General features: G+C 38.4%; 1 protein-coding gene across 1 annotated transcript; it reads left to right on the plus strand.

The window, feature by feature from the left end:
• The first annotated feature begins 3,211 nt into the window (after positions 1 to 3,211).
• LOC139721670 (calcium-activated chloride channel regulator 1-like) lies at positions 3,212 to 22,452 on the plus strand. The gene is made up of 9 exons (XM_071633003.1): positions 3,212 to 3,349; positions 4,001 to 4,231; positions 4,745 to 5,035; positions 6,461 to 6,688; positions 8,542 to 8,689; positions 9,994 to 10,086; positions 10,446 to 10,661; positions 11,100 to 11,457; positions 22,356 to 22,452. The coding sequence occupies exons 1-9, from the start codon at positions 3,212 to 3,214 to the stop codon at positions 22,450 to 22,452; spliced, it is 1,800 nt and encodes a 599-aa protein (XP_071489104.1).
• Positions 22,453 to 27,652: the final 5,200 nt, after the last annotated feature.

The raw sequence follows: 27,652 nt of genomic DNA on the forward strand, positions 1-27,652 counted from the left end.
GCGCTCACAGATGATAATTATTCATCACGCTTCTTGTTCGTGTTTGATTTCGTTGATTTCATTAGGAAAACTTCAGGACAGGCTCAGGCATTCTATTTGAAGCTACCGACCACAGACTGTACTGGGATGAGATCCAAATTCTCGTTCCCATCACATGGAGTGGAAAACCCGATGTCTACGAGACGGCCACCTATCAGACGTTTGGGAGCGCCAACATCCGGGTCGTGGAGGGAGCTGCTAGGAACCCATCGGTAACTAACCACGCCGGGTGCGGAAAGCCAGGTCTGGATATGACGCTAACATCCGGATACCTTCTTCAGAACGTCGACACATGCAGTGGTAGGACAAGCATTCCGACCATTATATCTAACAGTATATAAATAGTGAATAGTCATGAGTGCGATGGTACCAGATTTCACCATTTTTTACCAAGTGCGAAATCTTGTTTCATCGCACTAGTTAAGACCATTGTCAACATGACGTCAACAAGTCAGATTTTTGAATCGCGCACAAAAATAGGAACCATTTTCAGTGAAATGCGAATGAGCAGCACAGACACTGTCAGTCTAGTCAGGGGGTGACCGCCTCCCTGATCTAGTCGTGCGTAACTGCTGAGTGTGCGCGGCAAAGGTTTGTTTGTTGTGACATCAGAGCCGTGCAATGGAACAGAAACTTCGAGCCAATCATGAGTTTAACACCGGAGTCAACGCAAATTGATGACGTCAAGATTGCACTCTAACAGAGACAGCGTGCAATGAAAATTTTTATTGCATGTCACATGATAATCGACCAATCTGATAGCTACATTCTTTTAAGGTGTATCATCTTTCATCATTGTTGCGCATGCATAAGTTGCTTGTAAGTGTGTGTGTGTGTGTGTGTGTGTGTGTGTGTGTGTGAGAGAGAGTGAGTGTGTGTGTGTGTGTGTGTGTGAGAGAGTGAGTGTGTGTGTGTGTGTGTGTGTGTGATTTGCTTGTTACGTTTAGTTTTATGTAGATAATACAAGAAAATCAACACTGACGAATTGATGAGATTGTTTATACAGGCCATACGATTTCCTGAAGGTAAACAAAAAAGTAAAAACAAACTCAACCAGCTATAAAGATATGCGGCTTGCAATCCCCATTTCAACGTTAATGACTCAAATAGAAGGTAGAAAGGTGAGTAGTTATAAGAAAGAGAGAGTAGGGCCTACTCAGCATGGCGGAATCCTTTATTTTATTTTTTTTTTCAATTGTTTTTGATTAAGTTGAATAGTTGTATACACGATCTGCTGTGGGGTATATGGAGAGGCTGAATGATATTTACTTGAATCTGTAGATCGAATATAACAGTCATAATCCAGATAAATACAGTGTTATTGATTTCATTTTCATAGGGAAAGCGATGGTACGGGAATGGGGCCGCCTGAGATGGGGTCTCTTTCCCGAGCACTTTACTGGCTCAGGTAATGGAGAAGCCAACCAGTACATGTACCAAGATCCGGATACAGACGATATATACTATGAACCGACGAGGTGTTCGCGTGATCTAAGTGGCGATATGAGAGACGAAAGTGGCATGACGTGTCTGAAGGCCTTCTAATCGGAGAGTGGACGAGGATTGTGTATTCACTAATGGCAGTGGACAAACGACGAGATCTTGTTTACTCTTTGGTTCGCACTGCGTAAACTCTGTGAGTTAAACAAATCCATAATCACTTCAGTAATAATTACTTGTCATAGCATATGTCATAACAACCTGAAGATGAGGTACACCGCTGGGCAGTACGCTGTTCACCTAAAAAAAAAAAAAAAACAAACACAAACAAAGAAAAACACAAAAAACAAACAAACAAAATTGGTTATGCTATTACAATGTATTTTACATTTGTTCGATTTCGAAACTTTTGCAGCTGAAGTGACCCGCAAACACATATCTCTTGCGTGTGTGTGCGTTTGTGTGTTTGTGTGTTTGTGTGTGTTTTGTTTAGCTTAGTTCACTTAAGTTTGGTTTCGTTTAAGCTATAATGTTGCCTTAAAATGAGAATTTGCAACAAAGAGATTTAACTTTATGATGTCGACAAGCAGAAGCATAATTATGTAGGCTATGCACTGTATATTTTCTATTGTGTTGGAGGCACGTCGCCCGAGAATTATAAAGTGTCAAATGAGTGCCTACAAGCAAAAGCCATCTGTCAACATTTTGGGGATATCCATCTAAGGACCGCGAAGGGACCCAGTTGCATCCGTGCTCTTCCTTGATGTCTATGCTAGCTCCGTATATGTGTGGTCCGCGTTCCTACCTTGTCTATCCGTGTAGGCACCGTACTTGGCCGTGTAGACACCCAGGTGGGATCGTATTTACACCGGTATTGTGAGGAAAGTTGCGATTTTGCCTCCGTGGTCATCCGGGAAAGTGTAAAGCACAGAGCCTTGAGTTATTCTCTGTTCTGCAATGGATGCAAAAATCCTATCAAATAATACACACTCACAAACTGTTGATATAGCCCGATGTCTATTTCTGAGGACCCCACAGGCCACCAGGATTCTGCTAATGCCGAGCTTTAATCACATATCATATTCACTCATGATATACACATCAGGGCGTGATATTAGCCATGTCCCGGCGGTCCGGGGCCAATAAACATTTATGTCTCGCCATCAAACTAAAAAAAAAAAACAGTTTTTTGGTGGCCAGATCTGGCGATTTGATTCAGAACGGGTGGTTATGTGTCCTTCATATCTGAGGCGTCTACATTTCCTTTTTTTTTTCGTCGGGCCACAAAGATTATAGATTCTAAGATTTCCATGGCGTGTTTGGGTCCACCAGAAAAAAAAACAGAGTTTAGTGTCGAGTATATATCAGGATTCGATAAGATTTTTTGCTTTCCTCCGGTTGCCCCGTTCAGGCCAGCAAGATAAAATTTAGGTTTCCCAAAGGAGAAATGCAGTGAAAGGAGAAATGGAGAACACACCGAAGGATAACCTTTTCGGATATTTAGTGGCCCGACATCAATGTTTAGTAGCCGAGGGCCGCCGCCGTATATATATATATATATATATATATATATATATATATATAATATCAAGGAGACTTAACATTGATGTGGAGAGCAACTCTTCCGTCTTTCGTACCACAGATCTACCAATTTTGCAACGAATCACAACACAATTATGAGGCAGATAATCTTCAAAATTATCACTGTGGAAGAAGGAGTGCCTGGGAAGTCATGGAGTCTACCGAAGACTTCACCAATGAGGATACCTTCCTAGACCCAAGCCAGGTGGACACTGAGCCTTCGTTCACCATCCTTCAACAACCTGTCCGAAGAGTGGTTCTTGTCCTAGACATCAGTGGCAGTTCGTCAGTGAGTCGGACGCATTTTCCTACCATGCCTACGTAGTGTTATCTTAAAGGAGAAATCTTAACCGGTTAAAACTTAGTCTTGCAAGAAAGGGTGAAATCACTGAACACTGAAAATTTATTTTAAAATGGATAGATAGGAAAGCTATGATATTGGGAAGATTTACTAATTATGCAAAACTGTTCTCGAACAGTCAATACGAGTATACAAATGAGTGAGCTGGTGCTGTCATCATCTCATAACTTTCTATTGATTGAGTACAAGACTGACAAAAACTCACTTTTCTGTTACAATACGGAGTAAAAGTGTTAAACATAGTATTATTACTGGCTAGATAATCTGTCTAGTATCAAATATTGATAGGTCAGACCTATCATCATTTAATACTATAGGGTTAAAATGCATTTGGATAAAAAGTGGAAAATTGAAGCCGTTTGCGAAAACTCAATGGAAAATTGTACGTTTGTGCTTATAAATTTCCCTCTTTCTTTTCAGACTTAATTCGGGGAAAATAAATCTACGGCATACGTTCGAATTATGCATGATTTGTCCCAGCATCTAACCCTGTCCTCGGAGTGAAAAGGGGACCGCGACTTATTTACTGAAATCAAACACGAACTAATTTTCTTTAATTTGATATATCACCTTTTTTAGGAAGCAAACAGAATCGACAAGGTGATTCAGTCTGCAGCCATCTTTATTCGACACTACATACCCGCTGGTAGCCACCTCAGCATCATCATATTTCACACGTATGCTAGAGTCAACGCTCACCTTACATTAGTTCAGAACGACGACAGCTCTCGAGACGACCTGCTCAGTGCCCTGCCTACGGAGACTATGGGGAGTACCTGCATCGCCTGTGGCATAGAGGCCGCCCTCAACGTGAGCCTCTCTCCACCAATCGAATTCATATTCTTGTTGCAATTTGAGTTGAGGAAAATTAAACGTAACGACGAGAGAAAATTACGGAGTTTACCTTTACTGCACGAACGACTTTTAGTAAACTGTTGAATTTCTTGTATGGGTTGGGGATAGGTCTTATACTATAATTAATTATCTCACCTGGACTACTGACACTGAAATAGTATTCATACAGAATGAATTACAGCTGCATTCTTTGTGTTCGCCTGTCGATGTCCGGCACGAATTTCGAAAGTACTTGTAAATTATTTCTTTTTGATATTTGTTTTACTTTCAAATTGAGAAAGTACTAGTACTTACACATGTACTTTTAGTTTAGACAAGTATAGTTTTTTCGTGAGTTTTAGTAAGTTCAGATAGACCCTCGCAACCGCTAAATCAACAACACGCGAAAATATCTGTACGCGAAAAGTTCAGCTCGTACAGTATGTCCAATATACTGTGGGGTTTTTTTTTTCTTTCTTTTTCGAACAGGAACTTGGTGACACTACAAATGGTAGCTATGTACTTCTGCTGAGCGATGGTGGCGAAAACGTGTCCCCGTATATCAGGAACACCATCCCCGCCATCATGGCGTCTGGCGTTGTGTTGGACACCATTGCTGTAACCAACAACGCTGATGAACAGATGGAGGGTCTTTCGTCCATGACAGGTGGGAGACCTTATTTCTGTAGTGATGGAGGTAGCAGCGCTTGTCTTACCGAAGCCTTTCTATCATCGGTGTCTGAACGCCCCGAACTCAACTTCGTTCCCATTCCTCTTCAGGTAGGCCTATGCAAATCGTATCTTAAAGTATGGTGAACGAGACATTAATATCAAGAAAATCATATGAAAGAAGGTGTCAAAACAGAGGGAAATGTCTCCTAAAACATATTTTTAATATGACTTATTAAAAGATATTCGCGCCACTGAGAAATCGCGAGTTAAAAATGACTAATTTGCTTCACCGATATTCACTCCGGAACAGCCGTCTTTTTCGAGCCCTAAAATATGACGTCACGAAATGAACAAAACCCTTTACGAGTGCAGCGGGACATCCAGGCCGCTATTCATAAAGTATTTCTTGGTGAGCGGATGCAATATCTGGCCTGTCTTTAGTCGCCTCTGCTTTCTCGGCTGAGACATTAAAACGTCCAATTTTTACCTTATATTGTACGGAAAGACTTTGAGTTTGACATCGAGAGTGAATTGAGTGATGACAGTGACAATGACACTGATAATGACAGTGGCAAAGTCGGGGTTGTAGAAGAAGCGAGGGAGAGGCGACGGATATGGAAGGCCGCTGCGGACACAACTCGTTTAGGGGCATACATGGAAACGGGCACACTGCCTCTCCATATTATACCCCAAACGAACCACGTCCGTAACGGCCCTCCATAGACGGAGCCCACTGTGTGGATGGTGTGGTAGCACAGCGCACATTTCGTGACGTCATAATTTTGGTCACCAAAATTTCGCCTTCAGATCGGGTTCAGGTGGTCTAAACATGGTCTCAAAACACGATCTCTCCATCGTTCTGGAGACGTTTTTACCTTCTGAAAGTTAATTATTCATATTCCTAGAGACTTAAGCTTTCCAGAAATGTATAAATCACCTTGTTTATTAATATTCACCATACTTTACAACTTTTTTATGCACTCATCCTTTCATCTAATAAAATGATATAACGAGATTGACACGTAGGCCTATGTATTGCTGAAAGTCTGTTAAAATCATCTACACATCCAGTACACATAAGGGAAAATATTTTTCCACTGTATACTATACAATACAAATATCTTTCCATAGGTTTGATAGTAATCTCCATTATAGTCATAAGCTGTATGCATCACAACTTTGCATCTATTATGGTCTTTAATTTTACTACTGGGTGTCAAATAATAAAGACAATCGTGTGAGAATCTGTAGCAAGTCAGCCATTGGGAATGGTCTACAACTTGAGATGATTTTTTTTTAACGAAAAAGTGGATTATAATCAAGGACATTGTGTTACTGCGATCTACAGAATTCTGACAGGTCTCCACGTATTATGTTAATGGTTTTCACGTACCCATCGTAGGTTTTTGTTTTTTGTTTTTGTTTTTTGTTTTTTTTTAGGGGGGAGGTTGTCAATGCTTTCATCCTAAAGGCATAGATTACATGGCATTGGGAAGGGATACAAACATCGTTATTTCTCGTACTCGTTTCCAGGTTCTTATGGTCGATGTAATTGTGTCCGCTAATGGACATAAAGTTCGCTCTTTCTTCATCAGTGAAGTAGAGGGCAACGACACGGTGATAGCAGTAACTCGGTTCATTGATGACGACGTTGAAGTCATTGTCGAGGGACCAAACGGAGAACATTACGATGAAAACTCTCAAGGCTACCAATCAGACTCCCAAAGAAGGATTGTATCTATCACAATACCCGTTGCTGAAGTAAGTTGGTCAGCGACTTTAATTTACTCTCCATAAGACACCCAGGCGTCAAAATGTATTTTTGTTTTAGATAAATCTTTCCCCAATGAAACAAATTATTAAAATGATGCAGTCTTTGACGAAAAATACACACAAAGAACACTAACGTTTTACCGATAATAAGTTTAAGCTGTGAACTATGGGTTGAATTTATTCAATTATGATCGTTTAATCCTGGCTAATATAAAACACTGATAAACTCAGTGCATATTTACCTCGGTGTAGGAAAATTTGTCAGTCGGTAGAATAAAAAAAAACACTCGAACTAAGAACTTCATCACTTGAATAATTACGCAGTACCCGCTTCATGTAATCAGGATCATAGAACCAGCACCTGCTGGCGGGCGGAAGCTCAGTACGTGATCTAGTGGATAAATCGCCGCCTGCCCGGTGATCAGGAGGTCGTAGGTTTGAATCCTGACCGAGTGTACATGCTTATGAGGTGTTTTTTTTCATCGTGGCTACTATCAAAACACTGATCTATTCGGTGTATTCGATGTAGCACAATGTGTCACTCAGTTGCAACCTGTATGTTGGTCAATATACTAGTAGTCCATGCAAAGGCAGTTAGTTGCCATCTTTCCCTTTGCTCTCACTTTAGAGTTTATTTGATCTGATGTTACTTAACTGTTACAACTATAACAACCTGAAGAAAAATTTTAATGATTGTCTGAGAATGAAGAGAGAGAAGAAAGAAAGAGAAAGCGCGCGAAAGAGGGAGAGGGGAAGTTGGGAGAGAAATAGAGACTGAATGTGAAATAGGAAGTTTGTTTCTTCATTCATCGTAGACATCTCTTTCAAAAGATTATCGCTTCGCATAGAAACATTGCTTCACAGCACGTTCTCTCAGCCAGTGTGAACTCTACTTCAATGCTACTTGAAAATTAATTCTACTCAACAGGCAGGTAATTGGACAGTCACCCTCGTTAATACTTATCATTACAACCAAACTGTGGGGTTGATGATTACAACCAAACAACGGAGCGAGACCGGAGCGGTGAGCGTCGACGTCATTCTCGGATCTAGGGTAGGTTTGCCGCCCTTTTCATCATCATGTTCACAGTGTAATGGGAAGTTATTCTTTGTCTTAGCGACGGCAGTAGAGTCATTAAAAACGGTTTAATTTTACAGATAGAAGGAAGTCCAAGAGAATAATAAATCAAACTTACATTACAGCATACCGCATATTATTTTTTCTGTTATGAAAAAGATTTTATGCTTCCTTTTGAAATTGCTAAAAGTGGAACACTGTTTAAACTTCTCTAGTATGATATTCCAAATTACGGGACCTTTTTAAGAAATTACTGTTCTTGAGGAATTGTGTTTATAAAATTATAAAAACAAGAATAATGAGAGTTTCTAGTATCATACAAGTTCATATCAGAATTATGAATAAGAGGGTTATTGAAAAATCACGCAATAGCTCATTGTGAAAGAATACATTAATGAAGTTATTTGAAATGTGTGTATACTGGTGATATCAAATAAATGCATCTTTTTAAACAATTCTTTAGTATGTTGCAAATGATGTGATTTGGTTTTTCTACATATTTCACGTTGTTGAAGTTTAAAAAGTTTCTACAATTAATAAATTGTACAACACCCCAACAATATTACAATATGATAAATGTAATAAAAACATGCTATTTTACACATTCATCAAAATTTTCAATGAAGATATAATTATGTTCTAGATCACTTATGTGATCTTCGAATTGTTCCTGATATTTAAAAAGAAATATGATTAATATGAACGACCTGCTAATGTTATCGATCTCTTATTATCAAACATTTTGTGTTCTTCGTTATTGTAGAAGTTAGACTTCAGTGCCACCCCTATGTTGGTGGTGTATGGTATCGTCCAGCAAAACCACCAACCCGTCCCAGGTGCACGTGTTGTAGCAACCATACAGAGCTCGACCGGTACTACACACCTACTGGAGTTGTTTGACTCAGGAACAGGTTAGGCATCATTACCTTTGTGGACATATCACGTGTTGAACTTGTGCAAAGATTATCCTACATAGGGATAACCGACTGAGAAAAAAAGGATTCATCTTAAAGGGACTGTACAGTACTGGTTAAGGTAGGGATTCATGTTTTGAACATTCCTAAGTGAGACAATGAAAAGCTTCTTATGAAATATGAAAGAGCATGTAATTTTAAGAAGGATTCAACGTTTATTTGATGAAAATTGGTTTTCAAATGGCTGAGATATCGAAAAAAGTGCTAATAATAAAAGGCGACATGCCCCAACTTTATTAGTATCTCTTTGTTTCACCTTGTTTTTGGATATCTCAGCCATTTCAAAACCGATTTTCATCGAATAAACTTTTGATACCCCTTAGAACCGCATGCTCTTTGACATCTCATAGAGTGGTTTCTGAATACCTCACAAAACGTTAAAAGCTAAATCTTCACCTCGACCAGAACTGTACACACCCTTTAAACAACAATCGTCTGTAGAATATTTTATGTTGCTAACCCAAAGAGTTCCACGTGCTCTGATAAGTATTGCGAAAAAATCGAATGCGATCAAGAGTTAGGTAGCTGGCAGTAAACTGTGTGAAACTCACCGCGAGCAGGCAAGTGCTTGAGTCGCCTCAGCTACTACAAAACATCTGCTGGAACTGAGACTTTTTATCACTTAATGTTGTCATCGTCTGAACTGTTATTGCTTCACACATTTTTAAGATTTCGGTTTCCATGTATTGTTAAGTCTGACTCTTCGTCATCACAATGTAAGCGAGCTGAGCATTACAACTTTCGGTGGCTGTAAATAAGACTTTCTGGAATGGCAATATTTCTCTAAAATGACAGAGAATGTCGACAATTCATGAGTCAAATCGGGCGCACGTCATGAGACTGACACTCACGAGTCAAACAGCCCACGAGTCATACAGCCCATGAGTTAGACAACCCACAAGTTATACAGCTCATGAGCATTACAGCCCGTGAGTTCGACACTAAGCAAACAAGTCCCACGAGACCGACACATTAAGCGCCGTGTTGTATCTGTCAAACTCATCGGCTGTTTTTTTTTTTAACCTAGTGTCGAACTCGTGGGTTTTACTTGCCTAGTGTCGAACTCATGGGCTTTATATGACTCGTGAGCTGTATGACGCATGGACCTGTTTTCAATGTGGAACTCGTGGGCTATATGACTCGTGGGTGTCGGTCTCGTGGGATGACTCCGTCAAACAAACATTCCTGCGGGGAGGGCATGACTTTCTCTTTTTTGTGTGTGTTTCTAACTGTGTCTGAAGGATTCGATGAGGTAAAGGATGACGGGATTTATTCTGGAGTTTTCACTGACTTTGATGGTAACGGCCGCTATAGCGTGACTGTCAGAGTTCTGGGTATGACGACTGAAGAGCAGACGGGGGGAAGCAGACGACATGAGTAAAATCGAAGTCCCACTTTCTACTTCACTCAAATTTTAGAATATTAGGGTCTACATTATTGCTTTGGTATAAATGTTTATGATTGCCGCATGTGTCATCATAGGATTGTTCTAGTACATGTACAGTGTACTTCTAAAATAATTTGTGGTATCTCAAAAAAAGAGAGAATTCTTTACTTGCATAAACTATAATCTATTAACTGTATTGTCTTCAGTAATAGAGTAGGAATACAAACGGAGAAACTACACTCCGCGTTGGTGGTGATCTCACTTTGAGTGTATAATGATTAATGTTCAAATGATTCTGCCGTGCAGGTCGTCGTGCTGTTGGAGCAACTGTAGCACCCTCCCAGACGGAATTCATGCGAACGGCGTCGGGCGGAGCGTTCGTTGTTGAGAACTACTTACCCAATGCCCCTGATATCCTGGCGCCGTCCACGATCACGGACCTTAGACAAACAGAGTTTTACAACATCAGTGCAGTGAGATTGGTCTGGACAGCAGTCGGAGATGACTTCGATCACGGCCGAGGTGTGTGTATATTATGTTGTGAGAGGTGTCAAATGAAAAAAAAAGAGTTCTTGGCCAATTCTACTTACCAAACATCAACTGAATAGAACGTAGGCCTATCATATTTTTGTACTCATATTCAAATTATTTATGCCAGTGCAGTATACACATTTATCGGGAAAATTTCAAAATACAAAACAGGAAAAAGAACTTACGTACCTTGGTAATGTCATTAGACTTCAGTGACATGTTAAAAAATAGAAGTTCTTCAACTTACAGTACAATCGTTATATCATTTTGATGCCACTGCCTTCCTCAACACAGAAGTGAGACAAAAGTAGCGTAAATGAACATAATCTAATAGTAGAACATGGGTGATGACCGATTATGACCGAGTTTTTACGTCTTGAATGCGCATGTCAGTAGTAGGTTTATAGTGCATTCTTTCCTTCTCTTCAGCTTCATCGTATGAATGGAGGTATTGCACTGACTTCACTACACTGAGGACCAACTTCACAGAGTGTACTCTGGTAGACAGCGACCAGCTGGTCGAGGGTAATCTATCCGATATCGCCATCGCCGGCGTCGAGGAGAGCGTCACAGTACAGCTCCCTGAAGGATCCCTGAATGTCTCGCATCACTTTTCCCTGCGAGCATCTGACGAGGCTGGCAACGTGGGTTCGACATCAAACATCGTATCAACATCCGTTATCATTGCACCACCGGCTACCACTACCCTAGCTCCGACGGCCACCGCAGCATCGGGTTCTCCCTTGACAACGGAGAAAATCTTCATCATAAGTTTATCGGTCGTCTTGTTAGTAGTAGTCATTGGTGGATTAGTTGGTTTTTTCGTTGGTGAATATACTTCTAAACAATGTTTTGCCCCCATTAGCAAACACGATGGAGAGGGAACTGTGGGGTATCCTGGCTCGAGTGATAATCAAGCACATGTGAATGTAGTCTGCACGGATGAAAACGATTAGGCCTTACACATAACAACCTTAAACCTTAGGCCTTACACATAATATTTAGTATGGCATTCACTAATGATGGTATGAGCGTGTAACGGAAAAGGAGCTAAGTGTTCTGAGATATATGAAAAGTCGAGAAATTCCTTAGAAATCATGAGCGAAATAAACACAACCGTGATATCTACGCTTGGAATTTGAAACATTGTGATTTATCTGGTGTGGTTTTTTATTCTGTTTTTGTTTTATTTATGTGGAAAATGCTACGCAAGTGGTTTTCGTGTTCAAAAGGTAAACCTGACAGAATATGTAGTTCAATTCAAACTCTATAACCCCTTAGCAATGACCTATGTATCACTCATGTTTACTACTACGTTCTCCTGCTTTAATATGATATTCACACAAAGATTATTCTACTCGGAATTTCAAGGTGTTTGTCTTGCTTTGCAAGGTTGATAGTCAGAAAGGTTAAGGCAAAGCCTTGTCACAGCACATAGTGTTAGAACAAGTCACTTTATTCACAGCGACCCTCATTTAACACGTCTAGAAATATCACGGTGGTGATCCGGAAGACGGATGAGTGTCAGTGTGGTTGTATAGTGTATTTAGCTTGTTACGTTGTAAGGTGGTAGTCTTGGTGCAGCGATCCTTTCTAGGAATCTTCCAACTTTACTTTAGAGCCCTATCTTATCGCTTTTACCCACAATCATGCTTAAATGACTAATTATTATGGCGCAACAACAGCTAAAGTTTGAATTTTTGAAGATTTGTTTATGAAGCGAGTCATAATTGTGTTTCGGTGTTTTTTTCATCAATTATAATATTCCTATTTCATCAATTTCAATATTCCTATTTACGTGTCCCCATAGAAAAGTTGCCATCAATACACAATGTGTTTTTTTAATCAGACGGGGTAGGCTTTGTGCTTATTATCGACGTCACATTTGGGCATGTGGAACGGTCTTCCAAAGTCTATTAAGTGATGTCCTTGTTTGTCACATATAAATATAAAGAGTATGTTATTGTGAAGTTCCTGCGTGTCATGCGTGTCCCCATTTTTAACCTTTATATGTCATCCTAAATTCATACATCCACATATATTAATGTCAATATTTATTCACACTCTTTTCTTGTGTGTTGCTTTGTATTGTTTTCTTCCTGTCTCACTTCTATATACATGACTGAAGTTTCTTATAATTATTATTATCATCATCATCAGCATTATTATCATTATCATTATCACTATCATTATTTCAAATCAATACACTATATTTGCTGATATTTCATCTATTCAGTTTTTCATATGGTCTACAAATGTGCACAAAAAAAGACAAGACATGTATGTGCGAATATTGAAAAATATTTTGATAGAAATAAATGATTAGTTTCGCCAGAACTTCAAAGTTGGAACCTGACACAGAACTCCAAGTAAAAGCATGAATGTCACTTCGAAAATTTTGACGACATTACACTCTATTAAAATATATAAAGTGTTATTTTGTATAGTACTGTATCAATTTTTTTCCATTTTTTTTTCCAATTCAATTCAATTTCCCTGTATATTTCTTATATATTGGCAATTAAGCTGTAATGCACAGTACCTACCAAAGTGGTGATGTATATATAGGAAAGAAAGTTTGAAAAAGTAACAGCTTTAGAATGTGAGTGAATCAACAGTTGTTCATTTTAAAAAAAAAGATATCAATAGAACATACAAAAACTTCATGGATAAATCCAAAGAGTACTATTATGATAAGAATATCCATATTATTTTGGTTAAAAAAATACGAAAAAAAAAACCTTGGATAAGGTAAGGAATATCTTTCAATGAAATTTGTGATAAGTTATATGAATTATATATGTTTATTGAATAATTTAATAACCTAATGCAATAAATCATGATAGGTTTCAATCATGTCTATAGAGACAAATATTTCGTGAATTTACAATGTTTATTCACTATAACTTAAAAAATCTAAGTGACAGGAATTTAACAAGCTAAATACAAACAGCTTCCTCCCGATCGCCTATGCTCTAAGTAGTTTTGTGATCATGAGTAAGGTTCGTAAATAATATGATTGGGTTACTTGTGTGTTATACAAATTTCAAGACAGAAATATCTGCTGATATGAAATGTCAAATGATGGAAGCTCTTTATGTTGAAGGTATTGCTTAGCACTGGTAGTGATTTATAAGAATTTCGAGATGTCATATTTGATGCATATGTGTATGTAAGTTGAGTCACAAAACATCCTACAATATAAACAAATCGCAATAAAGCCTAAAATGTAAGGAGATATCACTTCATATGTTCTTAAACCATAATTGTAAACGGTTTAGTCTAGGCCCTATTGTTCACATTTTGTATATTTAACAATACTTAACATTGATTGTAATGACTAAAAAATTTACATTGGTTATTTCCATCCCTAACTCACATGAAGCACTAAAGCTGGATTATTGTTTCATCTGCAAATAGTAAATAATGCCTTTAAAGTGTCTTTTTTTTAATCATCTCCATGTCTTTATCTGTCTAATGATTAAGATTAAATTCCAATAATGTTGGGAAACAGAAGCATTGTTTTATTTCTTTTCATGTGAGGTTTTCTACATCAGCTCATAACATGATGTGCGTATTATTTACAGACACACTTTTTTTATACAATTGAATTTCGTTCAATATCAGGCTCATTTCTACAATGAAACTATTATGAACAAAAATAAGTAGCTTTTTTTAACATACAAAACAATATCTAATGCAGATCATACCATAAAAAAGCGATATAGAATTCTGCATAAAATTCATAATATAGAAAAAAAATATCTTGATAAACTTGATCAAACTAATCAATATCTGCTTCATTACACAAACAGCACACTAAACTTGAGAATGCAGCATTTTACCAAAACCTGCATTAAAGGGATAGTACAGTATTGGTGGAGATGAGAATTGGACTTTTAACTTTTAGCGAGATACCAAGAAAACACTTATGATATAGTACAGAGCATACCATTTTAAGAAGAATTCAAAGTTTATTTGATGAAAATCGGGTTTGGAATGACTGAAACATCCAAAAATAAAGTAAAACAAAGCAATCGTAATAAAGTGTGGGTCCCACACTTTACTAGAATCGCTCTTTTTTTAATATTTCAGCCATTTCACAACCAATTTTCATCAAATAAAGATTGAATTCCTCATAGAATTACATGCTCTTTCATATTTCATTAGAAGTTTCTCATTATTTCATCAAAAAATGTTAGAAACCTGAAATTAAGTCTCAACCAATACTGTACAATCCCTTTAAGCCAAAATCTCAAAATTAAACGAAATTGATAATTTTCTTAACCTATCACCCTACCCCAATATCTGATTTGCTATACAGAAAAGAATGATCTCATGTGGAATTTTTGCAGGGCAAACTGGAACATTTACAGGGAAAAGTAAACCTGGAGGTCAGTTTTTTAGATCTTGTGGATTTCCGACATCAACACGGCATAATAGTCAGCGCTTCGTAAAGAGCAGCCATTCCACGAGGCTGCAGGAAAGGGTACATCCCCGGATGGGACGAGGAGTGTGAAAGGCTCCACAAGACACTCGGGGGGGGGGGGGGGGTAGTCCAGGCTAGAAGGCACCCAACCTTGTTTTTTGATATATACAATGTTTTTTGATGGTTTCTTGTCAATTCGAGGGTGCTGATTCCAAATCCGATTGATGCCACTCGCGTAACCTTGAGCATTTTCGGTAAAATGCAAAAATCCAAAATGGCCGCCAGATATGCTAATTCGGCCGTGATAAACACAATAATGCAAGCAATAATGTGCCTTATATGACCAATTATTCCCCCAAACTTTATACATTTCTGTTCCTAGAGTTACTCCATCTGCATTTGCAAGAGAATTTTCATTTCATATAGGTTCATATAGTATTTAAAGCTCACTTCTTATTCAAAATGGCCGCCATTCCTATGCTTATGTGCTATATGAATGGCAAAACATATGCATGGAAATATAGAACAAATTTACTGTATTTCCAGTCCCGTATACCTACGCTGGCATGAAGTGTTGCATGTGTAATACAAATATGTTGGGTGTCACTTACAATATAGAGGGCCTTCATGTATATTTGAGCATTTAATATTCATAAACCTTACGATGTTTAACACAATTTCATTTTGTCTCAACAACGAATTCAAGTTCACTAAACGTCTCGCAAGAAATCAATATAACATCACATTCTACATGCAAGTTGAATATAGAAATGTAATACCAACACAATATAATAAGAAGTCTACATGAATGGTATTTATCAAATAATGTTGAAAATGGAGAGGAAGCTAGAAAGCAAAGCTTCTAATATGCATTCCCCTAAAACCATATCAACAAAGTACAGAAAAATCCTATACAGTAAGTGCAGAGATACATGGTTGCAGACAAAAACACATCGGACATTAATGACCCACCTAATAACCCTTTACATTGTACATTTTTGTTTTTACCAGCAAGGAGTTGGGGGGGGGGGGGAAGGGAGGAGTCCTGAGGCGAGTTTGAAATGGATCATAACCTCCATCACTTTGATATGATATAATTTAGAAGTACCGCCTTGATATTATCGAGCAAACTTGATTTTCTTCTTGAATTAAAACAACAAAAACTGGTGAAGGCATAAATGAAACTGTCTAAACGCAATACCGTACAAATTATTCATTAAACATCAACCAAGGAGCAATGTAAATACTCTTTCAGTTCTCTCACAGTTCCCAGGAGTTGATAATAATACACCTTGACATCATGATCTCCTTCAGTCTTGTCTTAAAAATAAAACTGTCATTTTTATTGTCTTTAAAGAACCCTTTAATTGGATATTTGGTAGCAGGCGACATCAGCCCCAAATTTGAAGAATTCTCAGGCTAAAGATGCATATTAGTCCTGCAATTGCTTTAATTGCAACCACATCTGGTGATGTTCAGCACTTCCTCAGGAGTCAGAGGGCAATTGTTTGCCATAGAAACTGAATGAAGACATGAAGACTTGCTTGATCACCACCCGTTGAAGCCCTATGGCTTTGTTGCCAGGCCAGAGACAGTTGTAGGTAACTTGGGTGGTATCAGAGATGACATCAGACCAGCATCTGCACCAACCTGTTTTGGGGTCAAAGCTTTCAAGTTACGGGAGGGAAATCTAGGTTTGTGGGATTTCAGACGCATTGATGGCAGGTTGTTCAAGGGGGCATTTCACACTCTAAAAAAAAAAATCTGAGTCAGAACTGACCCGGAACTGGGTCCGTTGGGGTCACACACCGTTCCGGGTCAGAAATGACAAGGAATGGGGTCAGATATGACCCCATCCAGAGTCATGATTGGGTCAGGGTGACCCCATTCCGGGTCTTCATGACCAAATTCCAAGTCATCAGGTGTGTGACCCCAACGGACCCAGTTCCGGATCAGTTTTGACCCAGATTTTTTTAGAGTGTATGAAGCGCTTGTCAGATCTTTTCTTTTTGACAGCTGTTATAAGCTACTAAAATCCTTGCATCTTATTGGCCGAGAGCAAATTTGTCAGACAAATTTGTCAGACAAAACGCTTCATGAAATGCCCCCATGCTATCGAGTTTAGAAGGTCAGGGTATGCGTTGACGGCACTGGTGAGGTGGTGACACTTGTCATCCTTTCCTTCCAGCGTGAGGGAGAGTGATCGAGAGCCAGTGAAGAAGGGTGGACTTCGTTAGCCTATGCTTGGAAGGCTTGCCACAGAGGGCTACCTTGAACATAGCGTTGGCAAGATGGTTATTAAGATGGAAGGCATGATGATAATCTGATAAAGGTTGGGGCTAAGTCGCCAGAAGGTGAAGTACTCCTCTATTGTCTTGAGATGGGTCAGTACTCGGCTGATGTCATCCAAGGACTTTCTATGAGACGTAAAGGCGAGATCATCTCCAAACTTCCGACGTGAAGCGAATGTTATGTCACCATGTATAATTATGTTAAAAAGAGCTCTAGTGGAGTTAGTTTACAGCCACCATTAAGGAGGCCATCATTCAGAGTCCTAACACAGCTGGTCTGGTTACCTAGAGCAATTCTGAATCTGCAAGTGCTGAAGATTAAAGACAAGCAGTGTGAAGTTGTTATAACGCTGCTTTCAGAATGAGGCAGCACTGCACAGATCTCAGAGTCTCCCTTGACATCATATACGCAAACACATTCACTTTGAAAAATGGTGATAGAATTCATCTACCATATATAATTCATCTGGGTTAACATGAAAAACTTTGGGGCATTATTTTCATTTCAGAGATTTGACGACAGGAAGTGAGGTGGTCCGTTTTGTCCTTTTTCCCCTGCCTCATATTCTTTCTCGCATGAGGGGACTGAAAGTTTGTATAATATCGCTTTTAGATAATGTAGAACAGGACAGGTAATAGGAATTTTCATTTGTGTCATCATCTAGGATTCAGCCTTTTAATTTAGTAAATCAGAGTGAATATTATGCTGTCAAACATCTCAAGGCAAGTAAGTATAAAATGTTCATATCTAATAATTCCTGATAAACAATCTTGATGTTGGCGTCAATTCAAGCTTTGGTGGATTTTTCCAAATTCCTGGGGAAAAATTCAGATTGAGGTACGCAGCAAATTCAAATGTTTGCATCAAAAAATAAAACAGCTTTTGTTACTAACAACCTTCTGATTTATAATCAGCACACAAATTGATAAACAGTGTATAGTACCTGAGTGACAGAAAAAAAAAAGAAGAAAATGTGTTTATTTCCATGTACACTTTGCCGTTCATATTGTGCAGGGGTATATGAGTGGCATCCATTTTGAAGTTTTGTATTAAGAAGAATATAATAAGATTATAGATAATAGATTTTCTGTTTGTTTCCCTGTTTTGCTATTGGCACTCATCAGATTTGCATTGCACATGCAAAACTGGATAAAAGTGAAGGTATGTGACTGAAAATTCGTCTTCTATTTCTATGCATATTTTTTGCCGTTCATATAGTACATAAGTATGGGAGTGGCGGCCATTTTGAATTGAAAATAAGCTTAAAATTTTAAATGTACCTCTTCAAATGAAAAATTTCTTGCATGTGTAAGTAGAATTATTCAAGGAACAAAAATTTAAAAAAACTTTGATGGAATAATCGGTCATAAAATTGACATAACTGGGATTATCATGGCCAAATTAGCATATATGGCGGCCATTTTGGATTTTTGCATTTTGCCGAAAATGCTCAAGGTTACGCGAGTGGCATCAATCGGATTTGGAATCAGCACCCTCGAATTGACAAGAAACCATCAAAAAACATTGTATATATCAAAAAACAAGGTTAGGTGTACTTTCTATGGAGCCTAGCCTGGACTAGGGGGGGGGGATTTTCAAAGAAGCATTTTGGTGGAATATTTTTCTTACAAACTGTTACAAGCTACTGAAATCCTTGCATCGGATTGGCTGAGAGTAAATTTGTCCGACAGCTTTGTCGGACAAAATGCCTCATGAAATGCCCCCAGAACCCGTCAAATGCTGAACATGCCGCGTGCAGAGGCTCACCTTGACGACACAAGCAAGGCACATTGGTGGGGACGCCACTGTGAGCACTGAGTTTGCGCACTCAAGCCGGAAAGTACGTATAATGGCTCAGGATTATTAGGCTTACAGGAAGGAAAACCAAGAAAAAGGCTTGCCCTGTCACGCCAGTTGCAGTAGCCCGCACTCTCATCAGCAATATGAAATATACCCCTCCCCTGACAAGGATTTCTACAGAAACCTCAACAACAAACTGAAGAAAATCAGAAAAAAAAAAGAAGAAGCAAGCCCTTCAATTAATTTGGGGAGACGGGGTTAACTAGTCAGTGTCATGATAAGACACGTGCCCGCTATAAGAAGTGTTTGCTAGAGCACAACAGCACAGACACCTACTTTTTGTTCAGTGACGTTATTATCATTAACTTATGCCTGCAGATATTTTGCTATACTGATGTAACGACATGATCCTGCTGTATTTACAATACACTTTCCTAATATATAGATGATAATGGATGATGATTATAGATGATTAAATTTTGGTAGTGACCCGGATTCTTTTTAAGGACTTTTGATCTTTTAGCAGACAAGTCGTTGAAATTGGGAGTTCGAGCTGCTCGTATTGAGATTTGCATACGCGCTTTGATTAACGCACGTGCTCTGCTCGGGCCCGGCGAGGCGCCGCGCAGCTAGAAGCTGATGACGCAAAACAAAAGGCTTCTATTTTCAGCATGCGTGCACGAGTGGGAGAAAAATGAGCTGCTTGGGCTTGGCGGAGGTCTGCACTCACCGAGTGCTTTTGAAGTTTCTTTATTAAATAAATCAATTGCAAAGGGCTTCCAGATACAATGCTAGAACTTCAGGATGTAAGTAATGAAGTGTACTTATAGGTAAACGACACTGTCATATTTTTGTAAGTATGGTTCCTTAAAGTGGCTTTGTTAAAAATTCTGCAAACTCGGTTATAGAATCTTCTGAAATAGTAGCTAAAAGGCCCTTCCTTCAGTTGACCTTTAACAGGAGTTGTTTATACTTGAAATGGAGCCGCCTTCTATCAGCAGTGGAGGATCCAGAGGGGGGGGGGGGGACACCAGGCGCGCGTCCCCTCTTTATTTTTGGTTAAAACAAACGAAATAAATGGGAAATCTGGGGTTGCGTGCCCCCCCCCCCTTTTTTTTTTTTTTTTTTTTTGTTGTTAAGGCGCGTTCCCCTTTAAGGAATTCCTGGATCCTCCCGTGCATCAGTGATCTCCAGACACTATCAATGTCCTGCCAGCTATCTCGGGGGGAAGGGGCTCCTTGTCTAATACTTTAGTGATAGAGATCATGTGCAAGGGTCAAATGGATTCAAACAATGTGTGCTGTGCCAAACAACGAACAAGTAAACAACCAAACACAGCACAAAACAAGATGATATAAAACAAAGATGATAGTTGGGTCAGCACTGTACTCTGTATAATAAATAAGCACTCTTTCAAATAAAATTGTGCACATCCATTTCTTATGCGAAGATGTTATCTACAACGTCACACATCCATCCATCTAGAATGTCACACATCCACACGTGCACATCCATTTCTTGTGCAAAGATATACCCTGTACAATCTAGAAACTTACGTGATTCAAAGTTCCTTTAGATATTATGTACTCATGTCAGCGTTATGTATATCTGTATATTACTTTGTATCACTTTATATGGAAATAGAATCATTTGAATTGAATTGAAATGAATTGAACGTCTTTCTCGGCTCTTCGGTCTCTCTCTTAAAATACAATGACGTTCGTTACTATAGGATGCCTGGAAACGTGTTCAACTTTGTTTTAGAGAAAATAGAAAGGCAGATAATTGTTATGACATAAATTTCTGCTAAATCTTTATTCCATTATTTCGTTCCTCGGAAAAGGAAGACGAATATCAATCAAGAACATAAATCCGTTGGAGTCTTTACTAACTAATAAGCAATCAGACTAAACGAAAATTCAATTATCCACTTTTCGCCCCAGGAGGGCAGTCTTCATGTAAACCTCAGCATGAGTAGAGACCTACGAGACCTATACTGTCTTGAAAGATAGCCATCTACGCTGCTTGGTTTCCCGTCCCCACCCTGCTACTATGAATCCAAGCTTTCCTGTCCATATCAGCTGAAAAAAGAGGGCGAAGACTCTTGATCATTGTGACCTTGCTACTCAATGTAACCAGTTCAATTCAATTTCACATTCACTTTTATGTTGCTGTAATTTCTTATCGCTTGAATACTTGGGAAACTAAAGCAACCCTTAAAGACGAGTTTCATTGGTCTACACATCAGCACACAAAACATCCCCCCCCCCCCCGGCCCTTCATCAAAGTTTGCCGAAACACCATGGAAACGAGAATGCGGTCCAACATTCACGGTATCTGCTAGAAAAAAAAAGAGTATATCTATGTCCCAGAAGAATCGGCATATTTCCACGTTATTTTGCTAACCTTGCAAAGAGCATGTTTTTCTCCTTTTGGAATCAACATGTAGCTTTCACAAAGTAAAACAATATGATCACTTTCTTTCTCTACTTTTCTTTTTACAATACAGCCGCCTTAGATTGCTCTTGGAGAGTTAGGTATACGAAACTAAAAAGTTGCAGCTATTTTTGTCATCACTTCCTGCTCTGTGGCTCCAATCATGAAGGCGCGTTTTTCCTATGACTTTTTAAGGTGCCTGAAAAAAAAAAAATGTATTGTGATAGAATTAAAGTGCTGTTGTTTTACTTGGAATGAAACACGACCTGAGATGAAAGAAGGAGAAATGTATGGTGTTTTTGTAAGTGTTGAGTAAACCATTCTTTATTGAATTGTTGATGAAAATGTACACTGAACGAATTGCTCGTTAGTCACTTCATAATAAGAAGGGGACGGTAAAATAAAAACAGACTCTAATAACAACGAAGAAGCATAACTTTGGTGATGACGATATTGTCAGATTTTGCTGAGAATATGGCAGAAGTGAAAAAAATACGAATAATCCTTACATACACACAAACAAAATAAATAAAATGAAATGAAACATTTCCAGCCTGATGGGATGTTTTGAGCTCATATGTATAAACAAGACATTTCTTCAAGACGTACAGATTTGAAGAAAGGTAATGTATACTTGTTAAGTTTCCACCCCTGTATAGAGTGCAGTATATAGATAGCAAGAGAATGATATGTTTTGAACTCTCATGTCAAGGTTTGAATAATGCCAGGAATAAGCAACCGGAAGAGGCACGCCGACAATTATTCTACCGACGCCCAGTCCTCGTGGTCCTGGTGCAGAGTCTAGAAGTTCACATGTCCTTCTGAAAGAGTAAACTGCACTTTTTCATTTCAGGATTCTTCACAAAAATGTGAGTTTGTATGAAATTGTGTTTCAAATGCGTGATTTTCAAATGGGATATCTCATCCACCATCGGCCCAGTAAGTCTATTTTCACTTCAAAAGTCTAGCAACTCCTAAATGTATATTTTTTAAACACAACGTCAATATTTGAACAGATTGACCAATGCAGTTATGTTATGTTCTTTATAACTCTTGCAAGACAGAACCTGATCTGTTCTGATCAGCATTAAATTCATTATGATCTGATGTGAATGATTCTCAGATCTCTTAGATCATTTTACAAAAATACAAATGCAAAGTTAAATAACTCGTGAGATTGGATGATTATAAAACCTGAAAATACAATAAATTTGATGAATATTGAGCGGTGTTTGGATGGGTAAAATCAATACAGCTCCCAATGACAAACTTCGAGTATGTTGAAAGATATTCGTGAGACCTGAACTGTCTTTTTTGAGCCGATGCAGAGTTCGAAGCGTTGTCTACGGATTCTGCAAAAGTAAGTATACATTTTTTTTTTTATTCTTTCAGGCTTGTTTGTCTTAACCACTCCTTTTTTTGATGATTTAGATATCCATACATCGTAAAGTTAAACTTTCTGAAAGGATAAGATTCTAATGTTTTTAAAACCTAATATACTATGATACGAAGTAAAAAAAAAAAATGCTCGAAACAAACTGCAATTACAATAATGCTTGATACAGCTTTAATAAATCGTGAGAGCCCCCAATTTCTCACTATTCTGCAGCTGCAATGAACCGAAAACAACCTCTCAGGGTTCGTCTTCGCCCAGCTCTTTTCCACTAACGGGTATGTATCTAGGTCCTATAACACATCATCCTAGGAGATATTCCCAACGGTCATTCCCACTCAAGTATGGATTTGGAAATCCCTGCCGCACGTGATCCAAACTTGTTTTCAGGTGGGTTTACGTCTTCTTTGGACACTCCTGAACTAAGGCAATGGAAGTCTGTGTGTAAACATACACACACACAGACGTAGGAGTTAAGGAGTAGGGTCGGGTCTGCATGCTGCAACATTTACATGAAGACCTAATTCGAGAAGGTGGCATTCAAACTGTATATGATTATATACTACTATTTTGTTTGAACTACTTTGATGAATGTGTGATATTTGTTTCACGACAACTTTTGTTCGGGCTATTTATCACTTTCATGGAGGTCTTGTTTTCCTTCTCCTTAGATATTTTATTTCTTCTTCTTCTTCCCTTTTTTCAAAAAACAACAGTATAACCATAAGTTTTCCGAAAGGAGTCATATTTGTTATTTCGAATAGAGACACATATTTCGAGAGGCTAATCATCATTTCAGATTTGATAGGTGTATGAACATACTCTCTTCCCTCTAATAATATGTATATCTTTGAATGATAATGGTATCAGTCCTATAGTGTCATAATTATGTAGTGTCATCATATTTTACTCAAATTAATGGAAAGCAACATACACCCAAAGATGACAAAGATCCGAGCTTTACTTGTCAATACTGTCATTATACAATTATTCGCATACTGTCTTTATACAATTATTCGCAATAAGAAATGGGTTAATTTGTGTTTGTTTAGAAATAACAAGGAAAAGGGCTAAATCATAATTAGTGAGAGACATCTTCCACGTTGATACGAGCATCAATTTGAACATTAACTCAAATAGATAGGCAACCCACCCCCACCCTAAAACCCCCAAAATCTATCCCTCAGACTCTTGTCGGTCTTTTCTTCAGAATGCTTCAAAATAGAAAGGGGTCTGTGCTTTGCACAAATCTGAAAGTGTGTGGCCATGTTCGCATCTACTTTTTTTTTTTTGCTGTTCTTGTTGTTGTTGTTCTTGTTATGGTGGTGGTGGTGGAAATTGTTGTCTTGTTCATTCTAATCTATTTCCATATTCTTACCATATTCTCGATTCAAAATGGCTTGGCGAATTCGCACAAGTCTCCTTCTCGCCATAAACAAAGCGCCTCGACGAGTTTATACAAGTCAACCTCTTTCGCCTTTTAGCCCCCCCCCCCCCCCTAAAAAAAGAAAAGAAAAAAAGGTCCCATGGTGAGGTGCACAAGTCGCCTTCTCGGGACACTTTTAAATTTTCCGTCTAGATCCGAGATCTCGTCTTCTTGGCTCATCGGATCAACTACCTTTCTCTCGTAACCCAACTTCTCGTCATCTCGCACACAGGAATTCGAGAAGACAAGGTCTCTCATCTCCTCTTACTCTCCTTCTCGGACTTGGAAAGGTCTCACTCCAACTGTCATGGCAGTAAGAAACGAATGAAACAGAAAACGACAAGATATGAAAAAGCCATAATGAGTAAGAGGACACAGCGCTTTGTTTTCAAGAGATGTAACCCAGAACTTCACGGGCTGGTGTGGTGATACCACGAAGGGAAGTACAATGAGTCCATGCTGATACTGTCGTGTAAATATTTGGAAGCAGTATAATGTTTGATTCTAACACCAAGAGGATAACCTGGAGGACTGGTAACATTAAAATGCAGAATATTTGTTTGAAATATTTTCCTGTTTCCTGTAAATGAATAATTCGGCAATACTTCCATAAAAACGTAAACAGTGTTGTGTGAAAAAGACGATGTGATAAATTATGAAATGAATTCTATCCTTTTAATCTTATCTGTAATTTCTTTCTGTTGTATTTGTAAGAAGATCAATACAATATCAATTGGAAAAAAAGAGATAAGATTGATTGATTTTGAAGTCTTTAGATTCTGCTATGAATTGTGCATTTTATGAACGTCAATTCGTTCTATAGGCCTACAATAACATATTACGTCACTAAAAGAACTTCGCAATTGAAGATCTTCACCTCTTAGTTCAACAGTAATCGATAAGTTAGTGTTGAAGGTTATTAAAATGCTATGTTTTAAATGTTTAATACATTTGTATGCAGCACGCTGTGCAGACAGAAAATCGATGATGTTTAGTGCATGACGATATGGTACCTAAAAATATCAAAGGTAACTTTTGTGGGGGTCTTTCCCCCAGAAAGACAACCCATGGCAGGATGACTTTGAAAAGGGCAAGCAGATATCTCGGTTACTGGAGAAGTCCTATTGACATAATTTTATTCACCTTGGTCTAACACCTAACGTTCAAAGTACTTTTTCCGAATTCGGAACTTTGTGTGGTCCGAATTAGCACTTGGTGGCTGATCGTTGCATTATTTGGTTTTCTGTGATAAGATGTCCAAACACAGTATATTCATTCCAGAGCTCCATAAGCGTATGTTCAACAATGTGAATACAAATGTACAGGGAGAGATAGAGAGGGGAAAAAAAGCTACACAAATTGTCGGAATCCACCTTGATTGAATAATATACCGTGCATTAAAGGAAGGAATTTTGTCCTGGATATAGTGTTGGAAAAAAAACCATCCAATTTATCTGCAAATTCTTTTGCCACTTCACAATCGTCCAAGGGAAGGGTTCCAAACTATACTGTACCCATCAATTGACGTGATCTAGTCTTATGCGAGGCTTGTCTATTAATAGTTTGTCCAGTTTAGATCGTATATTGGCTGTATCTCAGTTATTAGTTATTGCACATTTAGATTCTTGGAAATGATTTCTGTTTTCTGAAGTTAAGGGTTCCTACAGACCGAATTTATGAAATAACGACAAGTGTGGGCCTGTAGGATCAAACATCAAAATAAATTAATGGTCAGTTATCATCTGATGAACTTGATTTTCCAATTTGAAGGGTAAAGATGCTGGTCATTCTTTGTAAATGTTTTTTTTTTAATGAAAGTAATGAGTTGTCGGAACTCTAGAAACAGCCGAGTTCACACTAATGTCACTTTTGCCATGGATCATTAATTTTAGTTGGTTCGTGACTTCAGCGATGATACCCATAAACCAGACGTGCCTAATTCTATCACTTTTCATTTCCCCATTCTAACAACACCAACTCGCAATCATGTTTTATGTGCCATGTTTGGTTCCGGAAGAGAATTACCGCCATAACATCAGGACTAATACAACAGAACTTGTTTAAGCCTAACCTCCCTTCTCTGTCTTTGGTCTTCAGCCGTCTGCTTTGGTCGTAATGTATCGTATACAGTGTGTCATTGTATGGTTAGAATCGGCAGAAGTTGAACAAATAATAAGAGCATAGACATTGGAATAGTGTGTACTTTGATAAACATCGACTACAGTAATGATTTTCATCAATACATTTTTAAATTGGGAGAAAAAAGAGGCAGCACGATATTGGGAAAGAATGGCATGAAAAATTTACCTGTGGCAAATAGATAAAGCCTTGTAAAACAAGATAAAATTGGAAAAGATATAGGCTTTAATCAGATCAATTAGAGCCACGCTCCTTGCTCTGATCACAGTGACTCATAGCCGTGGAGTGCATGATATACAAACTAGTCATGTTTGAGGTTACCCCAGTACTTCATTAACTCGTGCTCTTCTCTCTAAAGCCTTCTCTGATGTGTGACAACATGTTAGATCGAGAACCAGGCGTTTCGTCATCGGCCCTGGCTGGCTCCAGCGCAAGACGACCTGTGCCTGTAGAACCGCAAACACAATAAATTAAAGAATACTGCTATGGGTTAACCATCATCTCTTCTTCTAGAAGACTTCATATGGCTAACTTTTTTTTTCGGGGGGGGGGGTGGGGGGGGAGGCAATAAACGAAAATAATGTCTGACATCAAACTGCCCAACTAAATTGTTTTTAACTCATCCAAGTAAATTACACTACATTTTAATTTGATGTATATATTTAGCTAATCAATTGTGATTGCTGCAAATGAGGGGAAGAAATTGAATCACAAAATTCATCTTCACTACTAGGTGGGCATATATTGATTGCACTTTAATGGACCTATTTTGGTTGTTTTAGTAAAGATGCACGCGTAAATAAAAACATACAAAAAAATCGTTACCATCCTAAAAGTCAATTTGATGCAGACTTGATAATCGTCCAGTGTGGATTTAAAGCAAAACATCGCCTTAAATATAATGAATGATTATATAAATTGTATACATATATACTGTTTATCCCCTGGAATGTTTGGACCCCAGTGAAATCCACAATATGTGTGATTTGAACAGAAAAAAAAATGTTGACTATTCTAACATACTTTTTGCCTTTTTTTTTTTGCAGCTTTACTCTTTTTGGACAGGC

Source organism: Diadema antillarum, unplaced genomic scaffold, assembly GCF_040938485.1.
Source record: "Diadema antillarum isolate AM-2024a unplaced genomic scaffold, OU_Dant_1.0 scf00000014, whole genome shotgun sequence".
Taxonomy (NCBI): Eukaryota; Metazoa; Echinodermata; class Echinoidea; order Diadematoida; family Diadematidae; genus Diadema; species Diadema antillarum.

Excerpts from the sequence above, each read along its gene's own strand:
- LOC139721670 (XM_071633003.1), top strand. The coding sequence starts at position 3,212 with ATGGAGTCTACCGAAGACTTCACCAATGAGGATACCTTCCTAGACCCA. Across the intron at positions 4,232-4,744 it reads GCATAGAGGCCGCCCTCAAC|GAACTTGGTGACACTACAAA; the intron begins GTGAGCCTCTCT and ends TTTTTCGAACAG. Across the intron at positions 10,662-11,099 it reads TGACTTCGATCACGGCCGAG|CTTCATCGTATGAATGGAGG; the intron begins GTGTGTGTATAT and ends CCTTCTCTTCAG.